The sequence below is a fragment of the Euleptes europaea genome, chromosome 4 (genome assembly GCF_029931775.1).
Source record: "Euleptes europaea isolate rEulEur1 chromosome 4, rEulEur1.hap1, whole genome shotgun sequence".
In the NCBI taxonomy this organism is placed as follows: Eukaryota; Metazoa; Chordata; class Lepidosauria; order Squamata; family Sphaerodactylidae; genus Euleptes; species Euleptes europaea.
The window spans coordinates 103,875,535-103,902,164 of record NC_079315.1 but is presented as its reverse complement, the minus strand read 5'-3'; the positions used below and the strand labels follow the sequence as shown (position 1 = coordinate 103,902,164).

The window sequence follows — 26,630 nt, the reverse complement described above, 5'->3', positions numbered from 1 at the left end:
ACCATATGCAAAAGTTCACCCAGTAAGATGGTTGCTCTGACAGATATGTGGTCATTGCTGCTTGTGATCACTTCAACCAGGCCCTGCAAGAATTAAGACATTAATGTTTGTTTGAATATTTGTTTTAAAGTCGGCATGGTATATAGTGGTTAAGAGCAGCAGACTATAATCTGGAGAACCGGGCTTGATTCCCCACTCCTGCACATGAAACCTGCTGGGCCAGACACAGTTCTCCCATAACTCTCTCAGCCCCACATACCTCACAAGGTGCCTGTTGTGAGGAGAGGAAGGAAATGTGATTGTAACCTGCTTTGAGACTCCTTAAGGTAGAGAAAAGCAGGATTAAAAACCTACTCTTCTTCTAATAACCATTTCACTGCTTGACAGAAGACCCCACAACAAGGCAGTATTAAACATTCATTGTTTAAACTAAAAATCTCAACTTACTTCTAAGAGTCCATTTGTAATGAAAGCAGAGAGAACAAGTGCCAAGTAATTGTCCATGAGGTCAGGTCTAGATAAACGCACAAGAAAAATAAAATCAGCTCTTCATTTATTGTATTTTAGCCTTCTTTTGGCCCATAAACCGACTCTCAAAAGAGCTTACAGTAATTAAAAATATAAGCATTTAAAATTCCTACAAACAGCTGTATTTTACATTCCAGTACTGATGGGAAAATGGCATTACAAGTTAAGCCTGTTCATGATAAATACCTAGATCTGGCTCGGTGAGGTAATATAATTTTAGCTTCTGCAGCGACGAAGCCATCAGAAAGCCTCCAACTGTCTTGAAAGCGACTTGGATCTGAAACAAGAAAATATTAAGCAGGAAAAAAAAAAAGAAATAGCTTACTCTACACCGGGGGTTCCCAAACTTTTCAGGCCACCCCCCCCTTGGTTCCACAAACTCAACCCCAGCGCCCCCTACCCTATCCTATAAAAAGCATTGTTCAAAATAGTAAATTAGTGAACAACACAGTTGAAGGGGCCCACTTCTAGCGCCCCTCTGCTGTGCCCCTTGCCTCTTAGTGCCCTCCTAGGTAATCCCACCACCACCCAGGGGGCAGGACTATCCACTTTGGGAACCACTGCTCTACGGCATGGTTCTACAATTCATTTGTTCTGTTTTTAATTGTTACTGTCTCTCCTTGTGTCCCAAACGCTCCCCTTTGCTCTTGCGAGGCAAACACTGTGAAGGTACAATATACACAGAAGGGGCCCCTGTAACTAACTTCAGAGGCCCACGTCTCTCTAACAACTTCTTTTCCTTACACTCACAAAAAGCACAGAGGCCCTGGCCACCCTTCTTCTGTCCTGCCAACACTAACCACACCAGGTACACGTTCATTTTGATCTTCCTGAGCACCTCTTTTAAGGTTACACCAGCACACGACACATGCACAGTTGGCTCCGTTACTATGAGGTAAGGGAAACGTTCTGAGATACATGTTTGTGGCTTCCTAAAGGCACCTGGTTGGCCACTGTGTGAACAGACTGCTGGACTTGATGGGCCTTGGTCTGATCCAGCAGGGCCTTTCTTATATTCTTATAAAGTCTTAGTAGAAAAGGGCAAGAGTCCAGTAGCACCTTAAAGACTAACAAAAATATTTTCTGGTAGGGTATGTTAGTTTTTTTGTTAGTCTTTAAGGTGCTACTGGACTCTTGCCCTTTTCTACTACTGCAGACAGACTAACACGGCTACCCACTGTGAATTATAAAGTCTTAAGAAGCTTTTCAAAAGGAACTTGTCGCATACAGAAGATCTCCCAGAAAATACCAGGCATCACAGTTAATCTAGCTACTTTGTGTGTGTGTGGGAGAAACACCCAAACAGAGCTTAGTTTCTGCTTGGCATCTTATTGCCATCCTGTTATCTGCCTACATTGGTGGTCTTTGTGCATTGAAGGTGCTTGAGCATGAAAGAACAGTACAGGAATAAAGAGGAGAGAAGCAAAAAGGGGAAAGCACGAAGACCACGCAGCAGCTTACTCAGGAATGTATCAGTCGCTTTGCTTTCACAATGTCCCCATTTTTCCTTTTCTGCTCATTATTCCCACACCGAGTGGGGCAAATGGTGCAGGCAAACCCTTTGTTGATGAGGTTGGTCAGCCTACTGTATCAAGCAGGGAACCAACATAAGCAAGTTTCCTAACAATACCTATACAGGCATTGTGGTGAACACTGCAGCAAAGCAAAATATTCCTCAAGGAGATACCATATTATCTGGGTGTTTTTTTTTAAAAAGTACCGTATATACTCGGGTATAAGCCGTCCCGAGTATAAGCCGAGGTGCCTAATTTCACCCCAAAAATGGGGGAAAATTAGGCACCCACGTATAAGCTGAGGGGGAAATGCACCCCCCCCCCGCAGGCTTACCTGACCGGGCTACAGGCACGCAGGCAGGCGGTGGTGGCGGCCCCCTCCCTGCATGCAGGAGGCCCCACAGGGTAAGCTGGCAAGCGGGAGGACCGGCCCGGGGGAGGTGGGGGGTGGGGGAGGTGGGGGGGGAAAGAAACCGCCGCCGCCTAGCAGAAGGTGCGATTGCGCAAAAGGCGCGATCGGGTGGGGTGGGGTGTGGGGGGGAAGAAACTGCCGCCGCGCAGAAGGCGCGATCGGGTGGGGTGGGGGGGAGAAGGCGGGACAGCCCGCCCATCAGCTGGCCGGCGGGAGCGTGCTGGGAGAGGGCCCGGCAGGCAAATTACCGTATTGACCTGAGTATAAGCCAAGGTGAGTTTTTTAAGCCAAAAATCATGGCTAAAAAACTCGGCTTATACTCGAGTATATACGGTATGTGTTGCTACTCCTCCCCACGGGATCGATATAATTCAAAATAACATAACTTCATTAAAACCGCCCATACAAAAACCATACAAATCCGCAAAAAGCTACAAGCCATTCAAAAAAATTGTGGTGGAGGAAAGTGCCATCAACTCACAGCTGACTTTGGAGACTCTATAGGGTTTTCAAGGCAAGAGGTGTTTGGAGATGGTTTGCCATTGCCTGCCTCCACGTGGGCTGAGAAGAGTTCTGAGAGAATTGTGACTGGCCCAAGGTCACCCAGCAGGCTTCATGTGGAAGAGTGGGGAACTGAACCTGGTTCTCCAGATTAGAGTCTGCCACTCTTAACCGCTACACCATGCTGGCTCTCACACCTGAACACACATGTAACTGCCTTCTACTGAATCAGACCCTTGGTCCATTAAAGTCAGTATTGTCTACTCAGACCGGCAGCGGCTCTCCAGGGTCTCAGGCAGAGGTCTTTCACATCACCTACTTGCTTAGTCCCTTTAACTGGAGATGCTGGGGATTGAACCTGGGACCTTCTGCATGCCAAGCAGATGCTCTACCACTGAGCCACGGCTCCTCCCTCTCCTTAAAAATATCAGCATAACTAAAACAGCAACCGATTATAGTAGGACTGAAAGCAAAAAATGTGTGGGTGGGTGAGAGAAGTCTACATAAACCAGTTAAACACAGCATCCTTAAAATCTAGATGCTCCAGTTTCATCAACTAATTCCTTTCCGGACTGCGGCAAATTTTTAAATTCCAAACCAGAACTGTGGGCATGGATTAGACCTAGCACCAAACAAGCCTAGGCCATCCAAAATGGCAAACATAAACAAACTTGGAGGGTTTTTTGGCCACACAGCCTCTCTCCCCCCTCCTTCATGTGCAGTCTGAAAATTAAACACCTCCACGGTAAACCACAACTGCAGTTGCACCTGAACCACCACTAACTATTGTTTGTCCTGTTCCACCCAGGATTAAATCAGACTACAAAATCCTCCAGAGCCATCCAAATTATACCATGGTTTACTGTTATGTCTGTGCCAGGCCTCAGAGATGGCTGCAGCTTTACTTGCCTGATGTGAGGGCTGTGTGTGGGCAACATGGAAAGGAAATATTACCGGTGAGGGGGACAATTATGAATGCATCCCACTCAGCCACAACACGTCACCCGCAGGAAGAAAAATATGGGGAACATAACAGAGGCTGAATACTAACCTACACTGAGAAGTGCTTCTATAAATTCTTCTGTCACAACAGGAAGAGGAAGGCGAAATATATCATAAAGAACTTCAAGTAGGCCCCGCTATAAACAAAAAAAAGGAATATGGTATGGTTACAAAAGTCCATGCAGGTTTGTAGGTTTCTGCTGAAGTTGTAAGTCAAAAGCTGGGTACCGAAGGTTGGGTGGAGAAAGGTAAAATTATGCATTAGTGAAATATATTTATTTTAAGGGGCTTATATCAAGGTTAAAAACATTAAAAATGATAAAACAAAGCACAATTTTAGACTCTTTTAGAATTCCTTTAAGAATTGTCTAAGGAAACAAAACATGCAGGGGGAATATCCCCAAGTATCTTATGGCTCAGAGTTCGATTTCCCTTGTACCCTTCCGACCACGTGCTCCCTTGGCAAAATGGGTCATTATGGGAATGTGGTGGATGTGTGCAAGTTATTTGTGCTTCGAGCTAAGAGGGAGCACTGGATGAGGTTACGGGAGACTTCCTGCTGTGTACAAACCCATGCATGCCGCGGGGGAAAGGAGAGGGGAGCTTGGGCTCTTTTGAAACCTATGATGATCCCTCTATATGTAGGCACCCTGCCTCCACTACAGTGAAATACTTCTATACTTTACAGTTTTCTTAGACTTAACAGCAAGGGCAACTGATTTACATTTTAAAAATGAATTCAATACATCCAGTCCCCACAAGTCACAGTGTGTTTCGCCCACAATCCAGCCCAGCCCGTCTTCACTGCAAACTATGATTACAATGAGGGTGATGGGAGTAATGCCAGTAACACCCAAAGCCCCACACTGGCCTCGAGCATTCTGTACAATGAAAAAAAGCAACCTGATATTCAGGAATTATCAATTGCACATCGTCATTAACTTGATGTTTTATTATAGAACGTGTCATGTACTTCAGTGGTGCTTTTAAGCAACACAGCCATAATAAAACACGGCCTTCGCATATTCTTTACCTTCGTGCAGTTTTACTTTCCATTAACTACAGAATGATCAATAACGTCTGCTTCAAGACAGAAATGTCAAGTGAACAAGTAATCATGTGATTAACTTGACAGAACACCTTGTCAGTTATTCTTCCCATAATTCATCAAAACACCTCTCTTCAAACTTGTTTCCTTGTTCGTTTTTCCTTGTTCGTTTTTCTTTTTTGGCTGGACTCAAGAATCATTGAAGTACTTTACAGTGCAATCCTAAGCACTGAAGTCAACAGATGTAGAAGGGTGTAACTCTGCTTCAGATTGCACTGTAAGTCTATAATTTGGGTCACTGTGGAAGATCTGGGGCCTTGAACCACCGTTATGCCACAGAGGTTGCTCAGCCCAACTCAACCAGTGTTCTCTGCCCCTCCTTGCAACAGTATCTCAATGAACTTCTCATCGGTGACTCCTTTATCACTCCCATCCATTTAAGTATCTGGGAATCCTCTCAAGTTGCTATATACCTCTCATCATAGGGTTTTCAAGGTAAAGGTTGTTCAGAAGTGGTTTACCAGTGCCTTCTTCTGCGCAGTACTAACTAACCAGGGTTAGCTGTGGTGGCACTGCCATTGTCTATGAAAGATCCTCCACCAGTGTCACCTTCCACTACTGCTGCTGCCCAGTAGCTACCTTCAAGGATTCCTCTGCCCCCATCACCATTGGAATTGCCGGTTCTCTTCTGTGGATGTGGCCATTGATCCCTTAAGGGAGTGGATGCATCTTTGTCTGGTGTCTCAGCTGTGACCATTCCGTCTTGAGTGACTCTGCTAGGAGTTTAGTCTCTTGATAACAGTCTAGACCCCTTATGGCATTGCTCTCAGCTTCCCTGACACACACAAACCCCCTCACCATGTTAAGGTGTGCATCCAAAAAGGGGGCTATTCACCTACAGCTCTCTAACTCTGTTCATCCTCACAGGAGCTGAGCTTTTATGGCCTGTGAGGGTATGCGTCAGGGCATCTGAGCACTCATGGGTTCAACATCACTTGACCAGGCCACATGCATTTCTGGCTTAGCCTGTCATGCTGTGAAGGCATCGGAGGGCTGTGAGTAGTAATGTCCCCAACACAGGCCACAGTCCCATCATCAGGAAAATAAAGTGGAACAAATATGTGACATTTACAGCAATGCAAGCCGAAAATTGAGTACCACCTGTGAGGGAGCATACAATTTAAGAGTTCTTCCTGTAAAACACATACCCGGATTTCCATGTTAGGTATGCACAGCACACCAATAAGAGACTGGATCCCAGAATTCCCAGGCTTGCACAAACTGATAATGCCTTAAAAAATAAAGAGTAAATGTGTAGTTATACAATAGTGCAATGAAAGATTTTCTCATTTGCAAATGTCCATGGCAGAAAGAGTTAATTATACAAAGATAGTGTGAGAACAATCCAGCATAAAGTTCAAAGCATTGATACTACCATGAGCAATACAAGTATCTTCACTGCAGGAATAACACAACAATATAACTCAAAGAGGCTGAGACACTATCTTCATCTGGAAGCAATACAGCACCATTATTGTCTTTTCCATGTTAACAGATGGAACCCCAGTAGACAATTTGTTACAACATAGAATTCTGGTGGATCAGACCAAAGATTAATCTAGACCAGGGCTTCTTAAACGTTTTCCACTCGCAACCCCTTTTCGCCTGAGAAATTTTTACACGACCTCGGGTATATGGGTATATAAAATAGGTATACAAATCAAACATTTACTGATAATAAATCATAAAGAAATTTATTTTAAAACAATTCTTTTGTATCTTATACTGTTGCAAAAATTTTCATGACCCTCACATTCATTTACGCAATCCTATATGGGGTCGCAACCCACAGTTTAAGAAGCTTTGATCTAGATCATCACTAAATTTCCAACAGTGGTTAGAAACTCAGCAGTATGGTCTGTCCCTGTTTGCGCCTAGTGTCTCTTGCTCCAACCCACTGTCGAAACTGTTTATTCGTACCCTGCGTTTCTTGTGATTTAACCCATAAGCAGTCCATACAAAGCTTAATTTGTGACAAGCTATGTGTTCATTTTTGTTGCTAAAAGGTCAACAATATCACAACTGAATTCTTTAAGTCTAGTGTATATGCCATCTAGATTTTTAATCTGTCAATTAAACCTCAAACTTCCTCTTGCATAACCGTGATCTGCCTTAATTCTTCCCACACCCACCCTCTGCCACCCCAAGCGTTTTCCATAATTATTAAATCTGGGGAAGTATCAATAATTAATGTCCAATTACACAGAAGAATAGAGTTTGGTACTGGGTGCAGAATTCAACTTCCATTTGTTTAAAAAGGGAATGTCTTGACTCTAGTTTTAGACATTTCAGTAGACACTGTGAGCACATTTCAAGCCTATATTCAAACCAGACTATCCCATATTCAAACCAGACTGCCTTTAAAAAAAAAAAATCAAGCCAGAATGCTCAAGATGATGGATTTTGCAACCAGTAACAAATTCCATGCCCCCCACAACAATCAAAATAAGCTACTTTAACGTTTATTTAACTTAGGCTTCAAAGCTGATATGGAAACCTTACCTGCCCATGATCGAAATGCTGCTACAATTCCCATTTTGCTTGCTGAGAGTCGCGCTTCTCTGTCCTCTCTGAGGTGGAAAAAAAATATTATGCAATGATACTGAATGTATTCATTCATGCTCTATTATCCATTAAACGGGCGTAACTAATGAGAACGTATGACATCTTAGAATCATAGAGTTGGAAGGGACCACCAGGGTCATCTAGTTCAACCCCCTGTACAATGCAGGAAATTCACAACTACCTTCCCCCCACACCCCTGGTGACCCCTACTCCATGTCCAGAAGATGGCCAAGATGCCTTCCCTCTCATCATCTGCTTAAGGTCATAGAATCAGCATTGCTGACAGATGGCCATCTAACCTCTTCTTAAAAACCTCCAGGGAAGGAGAGCTTACCACCTCCCAAGGAGGCCTGTTCCGTTGAGGAACTGCTCTGTTAGAAAATTCTTCCTAGTGTCTAGACGGAAAAAGAGCCAAATAATTCTTGAAAGAAGAGCCAAATAATTCTTTACTGCAAACATATTACTTACAAAAAATGCCTAAGCAGCATTCAAAACACAATGTTCACAACTGAACACAAGTATTCCGTCTGGCCGTATCTATTCACCAGCAATATTGTCAACGCAACCCAAGCTCAAACTCAGGCCAGGCAAGACAAGTAATACAAATGCTAATATAAATTTACCAACCTGGACCAAGGCTGTCAAAGTTTTACATAAATACCGTAAGCCCAAAGCCTACTAAAGCATAACTACTTACTTGAGCTGTCCCTCTGCAGTGTCTGGATTGTGCCTGTAGTGAAAGTCAGTGTATGGAGCTAAAATCCTCTGCAGAGAGGAAGCAAAAGATCAGAGTCATTATCAGTTCCATCATGGTACGCTGTTTTTGCTATCTGGTGCCCACTGCCACACTATCCATTTAAAAGCAATTAAAACACTGTATCTTCCTTCAAAGTACAGGCTAACTGTATTTCTTATTAGTCATAAATTATTACAAAGGCGGATCTTACAGATCATCCACTGTCCTGCATAAAGCAAGTCATGCAATTAGCACTAACTGTTATTCCTTATCTTTGTGCAGTAGGGGAAAAAATTCATTTGTATTATAACCACGGGTTCCTTCCACCTATACTGTAGTACAGTGCTTTCCCTAGATAAACTGATTGACCAAGTTTGCTTTCTTCACAGGACTCAAGTTAAGCAAAGGTAAAGTGCATAAAGGGAAATCGACTAGGAGGCCTGTTTCTGACCTCTGAGCAAACCCTCAGCCAACTGTTAAACAGATGTAAACCAAACTAATCACGATCAAGCAAAAGTTCCTACTATGGTCATCAGAATGTGTGTCCACCGTTAGGAGCTGCACTGCCATAAACCACTTTGCCCCCAGGCTTTATTTGTTGCCCCCAGGCAGGTGCAGTCATAATGGGCACTTTCACACAGCCCAAATAATGCGCTTTCAATCCACTTTCAGTGCACCTTAACTATCGTTTGCAAGTGGATTTTGCCAGTTCACCCAGTAAAACCCACCTTCAAAGTGCATTGAAAGTGGATTGAAAGTGCATTATTTGGGCGGTGTGAAAGTGCCCTTAAGTAAGATGTATCCTATTTTCAAATGACAGTAGAGTTTGAAAAAATCTGCTACATGGAACAGATACTTCTTTCTCTAGAAATATATTTAATCATTTCAACAATGCTGTTCAGCATGCAAAGCATTTCAGTCATCAGCTTGCTGATTAGGTAGTCACAGCTAGCCAGATAACACGAAGCTACATAAATGAGAGTGTTTTGCTGTAAAACACTTAGGCTGTAAAACGTCATCATATATCAGCACAGAGGACTACAGGTATGCTAAAACTGGACAACAACAGACCGCTCCTACCTCTAATTCAACATCCGCTCGCACATACTGCCGAGTCTTTGGATGATTGAGAAGATGCAAGACAGTTGTTATGAGACCTTCATTTATGCGACTTAACTGGCAATCAATCACATTCTTCAAAATGGTACTCAGACCACCCCGAAGAGCAACTATTTCTGGATTCTGAATTGCTGAAAGAGCAGAACGACACAGTTAATCGTAACTCTTAACGGCATTCATAAAATACTCTGAAACAGAATCACCATCAAAATGTCTCTGATAGTATGCTCCAGATTACCTAGTCATGTCAAAGCACATTAGGCACAGAGAGACTCATTACACATACTAAACCAACAGATGGATTGTAAATCTATCCCATTTTCAAACTGCTTGAGAACATAACACATTTGTGATTAAGTCGTTTTCAATTCTGCTTCAAAGGAATAACTTGGAATGTGAGTTCCACAGAGCTACCAGATTTCAAGACAGAGGGAGACCACCTGTGGTTCCTCATGTAATTCCCACCTTTACATTTCACCTGACCCACATTGCTTTTGACAGAGCTTCAAGCACCATTTTGAGTGGATTTCACAGCAATAGGGGGGTGAAGTAAACAACTGAAGTGGGTGCAGCTGTGCAATGGGCAAAAAATATATATGCCCTGCTGTGTTTTAAAATGTTTTGCCCACAACACAAAAGAAGCAGCCATTAGTCAAGGTAAATGAATACTTTCCCCACAGGAGTCTTCCTATGTATGGGAGGAGGCAACCTTCTTCAGAGAGCACCATGCTCATCAGCTACTGATCGGATGAGAGTAGGACCTACTCAGTAGTTCTGCTGCACTACAGAATTTCCTTCCCAGAAAGGTGCACCAGACTAGTTTCGTATTTTCTTTCAAAAAGAAGAAGAGTTGGTTTTTATATGCCGACTTTCTCTACCACTTAAGGGAGACACAAACCGGCTTACAATCACCTTTCCAACCCCTCCCCACAACAGACACCCTGTGAGGTAGGTGGGGCTGAGAGAGCTCTAAGAGAGCTGTAACTTGCCCAGGGTCACCCAGCTGGCTTCGTGAGTAGTAGTGGGGAAACAAATCTAGTTCACCAGATTAGCCTCCACCGCTCATGGGGAGGAGTGGGGAATCAAACCCAGTTCTCTAGATCAGAGTCCACCGCTCCAAACCAGCACTCTTAACCACTACACCACAATGTAGTGGTTAAGTGTGATGTTAAATTAAGAAGATGTTAAAAAAAATTTCCAGTGAATCTTTAACACAGTGACCTAAGGAACCTTTAACTGATTTATTTGCTGCTGAGAGGTTTGGGCATAACTACGGTTATTGATGTATTTTATAATACGTAGTCAGAAGCAGCAATTATCAGCTTAGTAAATATGATCCTCCAAACCATGGGCTCACGTTTTCTCATTCCACCCGCCCCACAACATGACTTTACATTCAATGCTCTGTTCAGCACAGACCATTGGTTGGCAGTGATTTCCAAAGAGGGAAAGTGTGTTTCCTGCTTTCCCTTCAAATCAAGACTGAAAAAGCAAACGGATTGCCAGTTCTGGTTTGGAGGGAACATAAAGTGTAGTTTGCATGTTTGGGCTTCATAGCAAATCACTGCTTTCCGCTAAATTTCCCACTGAAAGTAAAGTTGTGTGTATGGGGTCAGTGGGGCAGAAGGAGCACATGAGCCTGCAGATTGTTCACAATCTTCCAAATTTTGGTTTGCTTAAATGTCTGAATTGACTTGGTTATTGTGTGCTTTTCTTCTTGAAACCTGCCCCCCCTCTTTTAGGAACACGTAACAATTGTCCTTCTTGTTGGCGGTCACCTGAGAGATCTATGGATCCAGAAAGAACTGTAAATAAACAAGCCAGGAGTGCCAGGAGGCAACCAGTGCCAGGAGGCAACAGCAGGGGAAGGTTTTGGCCTCTGTGCTCTGTTGTTAGACCTCCAGAGGAACTGACTGGCAACTGCAAGACATGATGCTGGACTAGATGGACCACTGGTCTGATCCTACAGGGCTCTTCTTACGTTTGTATATTTAGACAAACACCCGAATGGAGGGGGGAAATAAAATTAATCATTATGCAATTCAGTCATGGGATATTGCAAAGGCCACTACTGCAGATGGCTCTTAAAAGTGAATGAACAAACTCTGGGAGGACAGGGACTATTAATGGCTATAAGCAAAAACACCTAAAAGTGCAGAGAGGCACTAGGCCAGGGGTGGGGAACATTTTTTCTGCCAAGGGCCATTTGCATATTTATAACATCGTTCGGGGGCCATACCGGGCGTAGATCTCCTGGTGTGCGTGTGTGGGGGGAAGCTAGGGTTGCCAGGTCCTCTTCACCACTGGCGGGAGGTTTTGGGGGTGGAGCCTGAGGAGGGCGGGGTTTGGGGAGGAAGACTGCATAGCCATAGAGCCCAATGGCCGAAGTGGCCATTTTCTCCAGGGGAACTGATCTCTATTAGCTGAAGATCAGTTGTAATAGCAGGAGATCTCCAGCCACACCTGGAGGTTGGCAACCCTAAGGGAAGCTATGCAGAGAAGGCTTGGAGGGTGCGTCTGCTCCCCCAGGTCTTCCCCTTCCTCCCACGTGGGAGGACAGCCAGCGGTGGGCCCAGGCAACCGAGGTGCCAGGGGGGCGCAGCTTGCAGCCTGTGGTCGATCTGCCGGGAAGGAAGGAAGGAAGGAAGGAGGAAAGGAAGGAGGAAAGGAAGGAGGAAAGGAAGGAGGAAAGGAAGGAGGAAAGGAAGGAGGAAAGGAAGGAGGAAAGGAAGGAGGAAAGGAAGGAGGGAAGGAAGGAGGGAAGGAAGGAAGGAAGGAAGGAAGAGAAGGAGAGAAAAAAACAGAGAAAGACAGGGGGGAGAAAGAGACAGAAAAAGAGGAGAGAAAGAATAGGAGAGAGAGTGACAGAAAAAGGAAGGAAAGACAGAAAAGCCTACACACACACAGCTGGCTCCATGCGACCGGGCTTCAGCCTTCCCACCTCCCCCCCCCCCCGGTCCACAAAAGTCCTCCACCTGATGGGCTCCCATGCGCATGCTCCGCCGCCGGGAGCGGCTGCCTTTTCCTCTTCTTCCCCCCTCCCTCACCGGCGAGAGAGGTTTAAACTGTTGTGCCGTGGCGTGCAGGGACGCTTTGCCTTCCCTTGGAGGAAGCGTCTTTCTCCCTCCTCCTCCTTCGCTGATTGACAGCTGACAGTCGGAAAGAGGGGGTTTAAAGGGGCCACAGCATTCCTGCACACTGCAGCTTCAGGGAGGGCCGTACTGTGCTGTGTTCCTGTGGCAGGGCCCTCCCTGAAGCTGGAGCTCCCGGGGGCCACCAAAAATGGCCTCAGGGGCTGTAAACGACCCGCGGGCCAGACGTTCCCCATCCCTGCACTAGGCCCTTGATTAGCAGACAACAGGGGGAAGCAACCAATGAAGGCTATCTACAACAGCTTCCCTGGAGCTTCCGGCTGGCCACTGACGAAAACAGAATGCTGGATCTTAGGTCTGACCCAGCAAAGGAACATGTCTGTGTTCGGCTATCTCAGAATACTTCCTTCTTGCAGAAGACACTTACCCAGTTCACAGATAATAGCAATACATGCCCGAACCATCCTATCCCTCTCCTGAAGGCCATCGTTTCCAACAGCTATCAAGGAATTGGTAACAGAACTAGGAAATAACGAAGCATTCACAGTGATCATCTGTGAAAATCAAAGAGAGAAACAATGTTACAGGAATCCACACACTGCATTTTCAGTAGGATTATGGGGCCACGCTAATGGAATTTGTGATTACACTGGATTTCCCTGCCCTCCCCCAGCACAAACCTTTTGGTTTACGGTTCTGCCTTTCTGTGTGTAACTCGTTGCTTAGAATTTCCTTCTGGAAAAGGCAGATAGGTGACCTAACCTTGTAGCCTACAAGGGACGCAATAAGGGGCTACAGAACATCTTTTTGTCTCCTTGTTCAATTTACTAATAGCAACTAAGGGATAAACTTTCAGTTACTATACAAAATTTGGAACTGCTCGCGTAGGAGTAAAAGAACTCTTCCCAGCAATTCTTCCTAACAACTCAAACCTCTCTCTACAAAGTACTAAATGTGAAAGGGGGACGACAAGTTGTTTTATCTGCAGATCACCTTTCAATAACAAGTCTATATAAGATGACTGCACAACATTTAAGTATGAGATAAAGTTTATTTATACAGTATTTTTGTTGTTGAAAACTGCTGCTTTGTAAATCATAATCTGTTGCCCGCAGAACAGGAAGCTCTTTCAGACGAGGCTTCCAAGAAAAACCCACACTCTTCCCCCACCTACAAAGAGAGAACCTTTCATGTAATTAATTCTTGTATGATGGCATGAACAAGTTTGTGCTCTTAATGGGTGGCAAGAAAGTATAAACAAGTTGATCTCTAACAGCTAGCACTGTTCCCGTTTTACACGGCAGGAAAGTGGAAAGCACAGTTTACCGTTTCCTATCTAAAGTCTGATCTACCGAAAATGGCAGAAACCAAAATCCCTCCTCATAACGCACTGGCAGGCACTTGCATACTGCTTTATTTTCCAGGTACTCGCTACTGCAAACAGCAGCAGCTTGGAGTCACCTTGGCTAATTTCCTTAATAAAGTCTTTCAACTGAGATTTACAGACTTTCCTTTGGAGCAGCAGAGAGGGACATCAGGAGAACAGATCCGCCAAAAGGGCAGGGCAGAATAAACGCACAACAAAATTCTTCTTGATCTTTAACAGAGGCATAATACACCCTGAGATGGCATTTTAATCTTAATCAACTTCAAAACTCTCAGAGCTCTGTAGCTGCTTATAGGATGCTTTCAGAATTGGTTTACTACTTCAAACTAACAAGTACACTTGACTACAGAAACCTGTTGATACTCTGTTGAGCAGATTAAAAGCAGCAGGGAGAGGAAACGGAAAAGGCTCTGCTCCCAGCGCTACAAACAGGGCTTGTTTGTTTAATACAGGGGTGTCGAATTCATTTGTTATGAGGACTGGATATGACATAAACGTCACTTCGTCAGGCCAGGCCATGTGTACCATAAAATGTAATGCCAGGTTCCGGAGATACAAACTTTATAGAAGACACAGGCAAAGCCAATTAATAATATATTTTTTTAACTTAATACAAACATGCTTAAAACAGTAACACTCTTCCAGTATTCTTTTATTTTACAGTCTTTGATCACTGAAACTTCGGGACTGGACAGGTGGCTGCCTCGGCTCACCAGTGGGCTCACCAGCCCTGATCGGGAGCGGGGGTTGGGGGTGGCTGCCTTGGCTTGCTCGCGGGCCGGATAAGCGCTCACAAGGGGCCAGATCTGGCCCACGGGCCATATGTTTGACACCACTGGTTTAATACAATAATCAATTTATCTAATTCTCAACTGTGGGGTCACCTGCGGATACTTAAATCTGCAGATGAGGGCCACAATAACAGAAAAAAAAAACTTTTTTGCAGAAAAATCTGAAACCTTCACAAAAAAGGGGTGGGTGGGTTTAAAATACCCAAACCTAACCACCACTGCAGCAAGGGTAGGAGGCAGAGGACTGGTAGCCTTGTGGGTTCCCCGCCACACAACTGGACCATAATTTTCATGGGTAGCGGCTGCCAGGGGAAGGAATGCAGGAAAGCTAAAAGAAGGGGGCTGACAAAGGTAAGTTGGCTCATGAGAGAAAGAGAAGGAAGAGGAAAAGGGAAATAGGTATGGGACCTTTCATGGAAGAGAAAGAAGAAATGGTAGGTCTCCTGCATTGTAATTCCAATGTTTCACTCTATATTTAGATTACTGCTTGCAACAGTGCTAAATCCAATCCAAGGAGTTCCAGCATATCCAACACTTCCATGGTCATATACATATACATTAAGGTAGTCTCCTGTGCAAGCACCAGGTCACATCCCAACGTTTACTAGGCAGACTATGTTTTACGGGGTGGTTTGCCATGGCCTTCCACAGTTGTCTACATTTTACCCCAAGCAAGCTGGGTACCTATTTTACCGACCTCGGAAGGATGGAAGGCTAAGTCACCCTTGAGCCAGCTACATGAAACCAACTTCCGTCAGGATAAATATACATGGTCATATACAATTTGGTATGGGGCTATTCAGTATAGTACTGAAGTACTGTCATCTCAGTTACTGTACCTTCCTTACTAAACGAAGCGCCTGCGTCCGTTCTACTTCATTACTCTGCTGTATGTCAATGCACCTAAAATTTAAAAGGTTAAAGAATGTAGGTTAGATATTTTAATAGGCTAGTTTGGATTCAGATGGAAGAACAGAGTGTTTAATTTTATTCAGCCAACGCTGTAGACATTTACGGTACAGATTCATATCATTTAAGAGAGTGAATGTTGAAAGTATTTCCCTGGTATATTTATAAATATTTCTATTATACGGTGATAAAATCTTGAGACTAAAGCAACATATGACAACCATGGGACAGTGTCTCAGGTAATAGCTGGTCCTATACATTGTGCGGGTCACACTCTCAATCTGGTATTTTGTCGTGGGTGGGATGAATGTGACCTGAGGGTAGATGAATCGATGATGGTTCCTTTGTCATGAACAAATCACTATTTGCTCAGGTTTAGCTAACAAGATCCTGCAAAGGTGGGTGATCTATGAAAGTGATCAGCCCCAGGAGCCAGAGGGATCCAAATAGCAACTCTAGCGGATTTTCCTGTTGATATGGCTGGTGCTCCTGTCGATGCCCTGGTTGACCTCTGGAATGAGGAAATGACCGGGCGGTTGACACAATTGGTTCCAGGCACCCTGTCTTAGGTGTTAGAGCCCAGATAACCCCTTGGTTTACTGAGGTGCTGGGAGAGAGACGAAAAGACAAAGGTGATGGCTAGAGTTACGTTGGCTCTTTGTGTGTGTCTTTGCTCATCAGAGGTAATTGTGCAATAAAGTTTTATTTTATGTATTTATTTATTTTTCTAATTTATGGCCCACCCTCAATTCCCGGCCAAGCTGGGCTCAGGGCAGGTAACACTCTCTAAAATCACATAAAACCATAAAACGTCAAAACTAAAAACATAACATCATACTAAATAACCAGCAAGATGGCATTTAAATAAACCAGTCACCACTATGGAACTGGATTACAGCAGATCACCTCCACCGATAACAACAGTGGGGGGAAGGATGGGGAGGCCAGCAACAATGGATAACTCTCAGTTGCTGCTCTCAGTTATAGGCCTGGAGGAATAGTTCTGTTTTACAGGCCCTGTGGAACTCCATAAAGTCCAATCTGGTTTTCTCCAATCTGGCACTGCAAGTATTTTATTTATGTATTTATTAAAACGTTTATATCTCGCCTTTCCTCGTGGTTCAAAAGGATATTTATTTAATGGGCATGAGTGAGAACTGGGTGCAAAACTCATGGACATGGCAGCCCACGTGTGAGAAGGTAATCCCTACAACCCAACTTTAGAACAAAGTACACTCACGAAAAGTCTAACGGCTATTAATTCGTTTGCTAAGAAATACATTTACACTTTGTGTATATTGCAGTCTCCTAGTTTAAACCATTAAGGGTACATGAAAGTAATTGCTGGACAGTCAGATAATAAAACATGGATGATGTAACTATGTGAAATACAGACACCAAGAAGTGAATGATCTTTTTTCAAAGATATACAAGCACACAGTTAAAAAAATTCCAAAATCCCAAGTCTTGTAAAAATGCTAGACTATACAATCAGTATTTAATAACGAGTCCTGTTTTTGCACTTCCCATTTAAATTTAACTTAAAGATACAGATCAGTTGTTTCATGTCACACAAGGAATGCATCCCCTAGTCATTTTAATGTAGTAGAAGAAGAGTTGGTTTTTATACCCCAATTTTCTCTACCTTTTAAGGAGTCTCAAAGCGGCTTATAACCACCCTCCCTTCTCCTCCCCACAACAGACACCTTGTGAGGTAGGTGGAGCTGAGAGAGTTCGGGGAGAACTGTGACTAGCCCAAGGTCACCCAGCAGGCTTCGTGTGTAGGAGTGGGAGAACAAACCCAGTTCACCAGATTAGAGTCCGCCGCCCATGTGCAGGAGTGGGGGAACAAACCCTGTTCTCCAGATTACAGTCCGCCGCTCTTAACCACTACGCCACTCAGTACAGTTAAAGTGATTCACAAGTCACCGATCCACAGCAAGTGAAAGATTCACTCAATTACTTATAGGACATGTCGAGGAAAGGCAATGAATTGCAACCTGGAATTTTAAGTTACCTGGCTATCAAGTAATCCACTTTTAATTTTAACACCTTCTGCAGAATACTGGAATCTCGGATAAGGTACCGAAGGGCTCGTAGTCCTGCTGCTCGGACCTCTTTCGCTTCATTCAGTAGAGCCAACCGCAAACTTTGAGGCAAATAATGAGAAAAAAACGTGAAGGCTTTATGTCAAGTATACCCCTTCCATTACTGAAAATGCCCCCCCCCCCCATTATCGTTCTATGTGACTGGGGTAGATCCATGTTTGAACACACAGATCTGCTGAAGCTCATGCCTGAGGTAGGAAGACCCTGAAAGTCTGTGTGAAAACCAAACGGTGTTCTTCTTGCCAAGATTACTTCCATTACTTACCAAAAAAAACAAAACTTCACTTAGTTGAGAACAAGTTAGAATGGCCGCTGCCACAAAGAGGGGAAGGAAGAAATATCTGCCCTTCTTTTATACAGTTACACAATTCCAAGCACACAAAGATTTTTTTAAAAATGCTAGTAACAGAATATGCTTTGCACTTCAAAGCTGCCTGAAGTCTCTCACTAATGCCAATTGCTAAAATGCAACTAACTGTCCAGAGGGCATTCAACAATAGTTACCATCTAAGCCTGTGATGTCATTATTTAGAAAGGAGGGGGAACATGTGCGTGGCCCAACACTTCCTGTTTTCAAGTTCCTTTAGATAAAAACAATTCAGTGCTAAAGAGCTTATACTTCTCAAAAGGCTCAGCTGGATGGTCCTGCTTATACAAACAGAGGGCAATTGTTCCCCACTCTCAGGGTTATGGAGGACATTTCCCTGTGATCACAATGGTTAGTGACACAGTTCTTCACTTACTTCTGCAGCTATTTCAGGAAATTATCTGCCTTGGGGCCTTTGGCTCTCCAACTGCAGAGCCCATCCTTTTTCGGGCTGGCACATATTAATGGGATTTTTTGGGGGGGGGGGTGAAGTTCAAAGACCAATAGTATTTCTAGAGATCTTCTAATATTATTATTCTTTATCACCATAGGTCACCCTTGTTTCTGTTATCCATTGAAGGTTCTTATTAGAATAATCTATATCTAATCTCAGATACCTACATCCTTATCCCACATGAAATCTGAGCTATAATCTTGGATGTTTCAGAGGGTAGCCGTGTTGGTCTGCAGCAGAACAGCTAGATTCGAATCTACTAGCACCTTAGAGACCAACAAGATTTTTGGTGTATGAGCTTTTGAGAGTCAAAGTCTCTAAAGTGCCACTGGACTCGAATCCAGATAATCTTGGTTGAAGGCTATTTTATCGTCAGAAGCCTTTTTGCCTCAGAGTGGTGTTGGCAGCAATGCGGAAACAAGAAGTACTCCCTGAAACAGAAAGACGGAGAGAGAAAATGGCCGAATACGCGGTGATGGCAAAGCTCTCCCATCTAATAAATAGAAGACCTATGGAAGAATTTCAGGAAAAATGGAAGCTTTACTTTGACTACGCTCAACTGAACTTTTAACTGTTTAGAATAGAATATACTGAACTGGAACATTAATTTTGACAGAGTGGGTAGTATTATGCAGGGCAGAGCTTAGTGGTAAATTAATGAAAACTAGAATTAGCAATGTATAATTTGATCAAGTCAAGTTTTTAATACAAGTAATGCGTGTGTGTGTGTGCGTTAAGTGCCGTCAAGTCGCTTCTGACTCATGGCGACCCTATGAATGAAAGTCCTCCGAAATGTCCTATCTTTGACAGCCTTGCTCAGATCTTGCAAATTGAAGGCTGTGGCTTCCTTTATTCAGTCAATCCATCTCTTGTTGGGTCTGCCTCTTTTCCTGCTGCCCTCAACTTTTCCTAGCATGACTGTCTTTCATAGTGACTCTTGTCGTCTCATGACGTGACCAAAATACGATAGCCTCAGTTTAGTCATTTTAGCTTCTAGGGTCAGTTCAGGCTTGATTTGATCTATAACCCACTGATTTGTTTTTTTTGGCAGTCCACGGAATCCGTAACACTCTCCTCCAACACCACATTTCAAAGGAATCTATTTTCTTCCTATCAGCTTTCTTCACTGTCCAGCTTTCACACCCATACATAGTAATAGGGAATACGATGGCATGACTTAATCTAGTCTTGGTGGCCAGTGACACATCCTTACACTTCAAAATATTTTCTAGCTCCTTCATGGCTGCCCTTCCCAGTCTCAATCTCCTTCTGATTTCTTGGCTGCAGTGGAGCCAAGGAATAAAAAGTCTTCAACAATTTCAATTTCTTCATTGTCAACCTTAAAGTTGTGTAATTCTCCTGTAGTCATTACTTTTGTTTTCTTGATGTTCAGCTGTAGTCCTGCTTTGGCACTTCTCTTTTAACTTTCAGCAGAAGTCGTTTCAAATCTTCACTATTTTCTGCCAATAATGTAGTGTCATCAGCATATCTCAAATTATTAATGTTCCTCCCTCCAATTTTCACAATACAAGTAATACTGAATATAAGTAATACTGAATAGTAAAAAGCAGTCAAGAACTTTGGTTCTTAATAATATCAGCTATTTTTTCTTATGACAGTAATTAACCGTTATGCGGCTAGTATGTTGCTAATGTTTGACATCCTCTGGAAGGTTCAATACACTGTATGAATGGATAGTATGTATGTTATAATTCTTTTTTCTTTAATAAAAAATTATTAATAAAAAAGAAGCCTTTTGCCTCTTGGCATACTGTGGAAATTAGAACAGAGTAGGTAACATTATAGATGGTCTCTAGCAAATGAACAACAGGAAATAATCAAGTGTAACAATTGCTCCTGTGATTCAATTGATTCCAATGAGCCAATCCTACTGAAGCTATGAACATTTTTGGTGTAACTTTTTATGGTTTCTCCCCAACATGGAAATGTGAAATAATTTACTCCTGTTTGTGTACATTATAGCACTTACTAGAGACAGCAAGGCCTACACTTTCACTGATTTTAATGCAACCTTGTTCTGGAGGGGGGGGGAAATTGGTTTCTAGGAAGAAGGTTAAAGTCTAGGACCTCTGATCTACTAGATGTTTCATATGCAGACAGGCAGAGGTTATGTGTCTCAACACGCCAAGGAGAAAGTGGTGCTAGGAAGAAGTGTTTAGATTTGGGAATTTTAAGATCTCTTAAAATCATTTAAAAATCAGCAGCACCTACGAAACAAACCGAGATGGCAAAACCAAAAATAAAATAAAAAGATAAAATCAATCCAAACTTATAAACAAAATCCACTAGAAGCTTGTGAAAATCAAAATATGTTTACTTGGCATTTAAAGCTCAACAATCTAGATGCCAGAGAAATTCCTGTGGGAAGGGAGGTCCATAATTTGTATACTACCTTAGAAAAGGCCCTAGTTCTTATTCTCACTCCCTTTACCTCCCCACAGAGAAAGGCCTTTGACACCGACCAAAATTAACAGGCAAATTCATATGGGAGTGAGCAGGCCTTCAAACACCCTCGTCCCGGCCCGTTTAAGGCTTCATAGGCAATAACTGGCATTCTGAATCATGAAAAGAGGCTGATCATCGTCAGTATCGCTATTTTAAAAGTGGTAGGATGTATACCAGGGATGGGGAACCTCAGGCCCGGGGGCTGTATGTGGCCCCCAAGGACATTTTTTGTGGCCCTTGGGAGCTCTGGGGCCCTGCCGCGGAGGCGGGGCATAGGGTGGCCCTCCCTGAGGGTGTTCCTGGGGTCACGGCTTGCAGGGGTGCTGCAGCGCCCTTTGGACCTCCTCTCACCGACTGACGGCTGTTGGTCGGCGAGAGGAGGGGGAGGGACACTTCCCCCAAGGTTGCCCCCTATAGCCGCAGCATGCAGGAATGCCGGGGCACACTGTAAGCCCCTCTTGCTGCCTCTCAGCTGTTGAGCGGGGGGGGGAAGAGGGTCGCGGCTCCCGGCGGCAGAGCATGCGCGCAGGAGCCGATTGGGCTTCAGGGGGCCTTTTGTGGACTCTGGGGTGGGGAGGGCACAGAGCCTGGGGCCAGGTCGCGTGGGGCCGGCGGGTGTGTGTATCGGGGGAGGGGAAAGCTTTTCTCTCTCCCTCTCATTCTCTTTGTCTGTCTCCCTCCGTCCTTTTCTTTCTCCCCCTTTTCATTTCTTTCTCCCTCTCTCCCTTTTCCTCTTTCTCTGTTTTCCTTCCTTACTCCCTTGCCGATCTACCGCGGGCTGCGCCTCCCTGGCACCTCGTTTGCTCGGGCCCACCGCTGGCTGCCCTCCCACCTGTGGGGGGAGGACCGGGGCAGCCCTCCAGGCCTTCTCTGCGTGGCCTCCCCTGGGGTTGCCAACCTCCAGGTGGTTACAACAATGGGAAACACCTGTGCCAGAACTAACGTAGTTGAAGAAAATGGCAGCACGAGGGCTCAATAATATGATACCACACGGGGTAAAGGTAAACCAATAAACATGCAAAATAAAGTTATGAATGGAAGGTAAACAGTCAATAAATCATGCAAGCACTTCTAAACGTATAGACAACATTTATAGCATGGAATCAACAATGCGTCAGAATGAATAAATTGAAAAGCATTAAATCATGCAGTAAACAACATATATGGCATAGAATCGACTATGCATCAAAATAAATAAATAGAAAAGCATTACATCATGCAGTAAACCACAAACATACAGCACAAACATACAGCACATCTTTGAGCTGAAGAAAGCCTTTGAAACGTGCCTCACAACTAGCCACACGTTCTCCCTTTTTATGTTGGTTCTTTTCCTAGGCTGTACGACTTGGACCTTTATGCTTATTATTTCCTTGGACCTTTGATATTGGACCTTTTGTCCTGGACTGGATACCTTCTTACCCGTTGTGGACTGTATTCTTTTTGGAGCACCTTGATGTGCTGTATGTTTGTGGTTTACTGCATGATGTAATGCTTTTCTATTTATTTATTTTGATGCATAGTCGATTCTATGCCATATATGTTGTTTACTGCATGATTTAATGCTTTTCAATTTATTCATTCTGACGCATTGTTGATTCCATGCTATAAATGTTGTCTATACGTTTAGAAGTGCTTGCATGATTTATTGACTGTTTACCTTCCATTCATAACTTTATTTTGCATGTTTATTGGTTTACCTTTACCCCGTGTGGTATCATATTATTGAGCCCTCGTGCTGCCAACCTCCAGGTGGTGGCCGGAGACCTGGCAACCCTAGCCTCTCCCCCCCCTCATCGGGAGATCTGGTATGGCTCCCGAATGATGTTATAAATGTGCAAATGGCCCTTGGCAGGAAAAGGGTTCCCCACCCTGATGTATACCCTATAACTCAGCCAAGGAGCAACTTCTCTGTTACATTTTGAAGTCTTCAAAGGCAGAGCCCCTAATTTTACTGTAATAATGTCACCTGGCTGTGAACGAAGCATGGATAACTGTGCCGAAGGAAGCCACAGAGGGCAAACTGAACCTTCATTTGTAGGCAAGAAACCGAAATCTTTCCCATGATTAAATGCTCTTTGAGGACACACTGACACCTTGGTGACTAACTAGGTTATTGAATTTTTGGAGGGGGGGGGAGGTAGTTGTGAATTTCTTGCATTGTGCAAGGGGTTGGACTAGATGACCCTAGTGGTTCCTTCCAACTCTATGATTCTATTCTATGATTCCACGACTGCTGTTGCAACAAGAAACTTGATGGACAAAGTCAAGACAGATCCACTCTTGTCACCCTGTCCAACTGGGTGTCAGCAACACGTGTCACGTCAGCTTGCTCCTCCAGGATTAAATCATGGACAGCTGATGTTTATTCATGGACTGGGCCAAGCGTTCAGCAGCAACTGAGAATACAGCACAGAAAACTATAGTGTTGTGGATAACAAGACTCTTTTCACTGAACAAGGGTCAGCTTGCCCTCAAATATTTATGGTTCTCCTGTCTCTGTGTTCTAATGGAAAAACTTTTCATAGTATTGCAAACATATTGTCTCTAGGATAGATAAAAGTATAGGTTTTACAAAATAAATCATTTTTTAAAAATTCAGCTACAGCAAGTTTCTTTTAAAAATAAATCAGGTGTACAAAGAAATTTGAATTTAATGTAAAGGTATATTCTCTTGAAACTGAATTGACTTATTATGAACTTATTAAAACTGTGTTTCTCCATAAAGGGGAAAAAAAGGGTTGAGTGAAACATCTTTTAATCGTCATACAGTACAACGGCTTATGAGTCTATATTCTGGCTTTACTGGATTGGCAGGGCTTGGCAAATCGCCCCTGATGTCGGCCCCCTGATCTAGGTAGCTCTTTACTCCTCATGTGCCCAGTCACTAGACCAGGCCTTACATCTAATTAAGATTATTTACCTTTGTATGGTGGAGGTGGAGGTCAGCCCGAGTAGGCATATGACCAAACAGACTTTGCTGTTTCTAACATAAGGCCAGGCCTGCGCGGTTTCCCTGCTGCTGCTGGGGCTTTTAAAAAATTGGCAAAGTGAATACCATTACAACAAACTACTCCAAATTCCCATCTTTCATTTAAAGAAATCCCTCTTGTTGGGTAGATATGACTTCCCCTTTACATTTCCACAAAGAAAGAGAGTACAGACTTACTTCTCTCTTTTTTTACTGAAATACAGATTGTTATAACTTTATAATGATATAACACGATTCAGTTTCTGTTTTTTAAAAAAATCCCCCGGTGGGGGTGGGGACCAGAAATGGCCAATGCAAGTACAATGGCGATCCAAATTTCCCCTCCCACCTGGATGTAATCCAGGCTTTTCTGCAATCTTTCTTTGGTAAAAAATCAACGACAAGCTGGGGAAACCCCAGGATGTACATAAATGCCCCACAATGCAATGAGAAAGGGGTGGGTGGGGGACACTTCCCAACAGCTCTGAACCTGGGGCAAACAACCTAAACAGCCTAAAGCAGAATGAACACACAGAAGAAGAAATGCCTTCTAGTATTGATCCTGACCAGCTCCTGCCGACAAAAATCTGTCATGGCTGCAAGCTTAAAAAGAAAGGGGAGGGAGACTCTCAGGATTCATGGGCATTAAGTTATCTGAAAACAAGCAATGTACCATTTCCTAAGGAGTAGCATTATTCTTTAATGTTAACATTTAAGGAACTTATATTTTCGATTTAATCTCTGCTCACAAAAAAGCACTGCAGAACAGCTGCTGGTTAGGAATGCAGGGCGTAGCGACAAGAGAGAGGGGCACCCAGTCTGGGTCAGAACCCCCTTTTATCTCTCACCCAGCCACTCTAAGAGCTGATCTGGACTAAGACATGTGTGGCTTCCAGCCCTGATTGCTTTGCAAGAACTAAGATATTGGCAAACGATGCAACACTTCCTACCGGGCTTGCCCAAATTGTGACTTCAGCATGTCAATTTTCAAATCCTGGCATGTGGATTTAAATATACTTTGAAACTACTATGCTTTGATATCCTGAACACCCCAAATATTGCCATTTCCCCCCCAAAAAAAGAATTCTTACCATATGATGATGTCTTCATACGTAAAACCCAGCTTTTCTTCAGAATGCCCAGCATTACAAAGAAGCTGCAAAAGCAATGACATGTTTTCAGTTCTCTTTATGGTTCAATCTGTTCCATAAAAAACTCTTGCAAGCCAAAACCCAAATTTAATGTTCGCTGTGTCAGATATCTCCAAGAACACAGACCTTCTAATCTAAGTTAGTGTTTCTCGAACCTCTGAAGCGCATGGCCCTGTTAAAAACTCAGTTTACCTTCTGAGCGCCCCAACCAAGCATATGTTCGCTGTTCTATTGTTAGAAACAGCATGCAGGAATTTGCTGATAAACGTTCCAGTTCAAAAAGAGCACCCGTATGCAAATGAGCATTTAGGCGTAACTTGATTATAACTTTCGGCGTATCTTCAAAGTGGCTGTTAAGTAGTAAACTTCGGACAGAGTAACCACCTTATCATTACCAGACAGCACATAGAGTAAGTGGTAGTCATGAGAACATACAGCAAAGTATGCAATGGCGTAATCAAAGAAGATCATATCGAAGAATATAAATCACAACTGAATAAAACAAATGGATAAGTGTTCCTGCATTAGGGGAACAGAACATAATCTCCCTTGACCTGTTGTACAGCTGTGAGTGGTAAAGTGTTACAAGAACAAAACCAGCAGCTCCTTTTGATCCACCTCCTCAAATCAAAATGGGATGATGAGGTGGTGAGGTTGCAGTTACATGCACTTCCACCTTATTGTGGATCATTAAGGATGCTCTTGCATGTGGGGAATTAAATCCACCTGTATCCTGGCTGGGGAAGCAAGGCGAGGCGCCACTTCTTTCAGGATTCTATGCACCCACCATTCTTGGCCTTCTGTGCCTCTCACAAATGATCTGCCCCAAGTTTAAGGATCACAGCTTTCAGTTATTTACCACAAGCAAGAGCTAATTTTACCAATTTCACAGCAAGTACATCCCGGACACTTTTAGCTACCTCTACTCATGTTCCGCCATGGCATTAACCAATTCGTTCTGGCAGCAAACAATCACACACAAACACAGACACACACGCAATCCTACTTTAATCAACTGATTTCTTCAGAACACAACGAGTTCGGACTTGGGTGATATCATAACCCTACGAGGGAATTCTCCTTTTGGTCTTTTAGTTACATTTATAGTTGTTTATAAGCTTTCTTTATTATGTGATATATGAATCAGTCAGTAAATTTGACGACATTTCTATGAGCCTCGTGCTGTTGTTTATATATTGACGATAACTAGAAAAGAGCAAGAGTCCAGTAGCACCTTAAAAGACGAACAAAATTTCTGGCAGGGTATGAGCTTTTCTGAGCCACAGCTAACTTCTTCAGTGCCAATAACTAGAGTGTAAGGGGTTGTTTTAAGCAAAATTTAGCTCTACTCATGTGTCTGAAAGTCTGTTACTTCCTTAAAAAGGAACAAACAATTGTCAGACAAGTCATCAGACATCAACTAAAAATAACATTAAGCTTAATTTGTTT

The 26,630-nt window shown here is 43.4% G+C and overlaps 1 protein-coding gene across 1 annotated transcript in view; it reads right to left on the bottom strand.

Moving 5' to 3' along the window:
- RICTOR (RPTOR independent companion of MTOR complex 2) overlaps positions 1 to 26,630 on the bottom strand; it is an 84,707-nt gene that overhangs the window by 28,728 nt on the left and 29,349 nt on the right. The window contains exons 4-15 of the mRNA XM_056847792.1: positions 25,122 to 25,186; positions 17,682 to 17,813; positions 15,595 to 15,658; positions 13,005 to 13,131; positions 9,447 to 9,616; positions 8,328 to 8,395; positions 7,568 to 7,635; positions 6,214 to 6,296; positions 4,007 to 4,094; positions 715 to 805; positions 448 to 514; positions 3 to 83 (exon numbers count right to left, since the gene is read on the bottom strand). Coding sequence (XP_056703770.1) covers positions 3 to 83; positions 448 to 514; positions 715 to 805; positions 4,007 to 4,094; positions 6,214 to 6,296; positions 7,568 to 7,635; positions 8,328 to 8,395; positions 9,447 to 9,616; positions 13,005 to 13,131; positions 15,595 to 15,658; positions 17,682 to 17,813; positions 25,122 to 25,186 — 1,104 coding nt within the window. The remainder of the gene's footprint in view (positions 1 to 2; positions 84 to 447; positions 515 to 714; positions 806 to 4,006; positions 4,095 to 6,213; positions 6,297 to 7,567; positions 7,636 to 8,327; positions 8,396 to 9,446; positions 9,617 to 13,004; positions 13,132 to 15,594; positions 15,659 to 17,681; positions 17,814 to 25,121; positions 25,187 to 26,630) is intronic.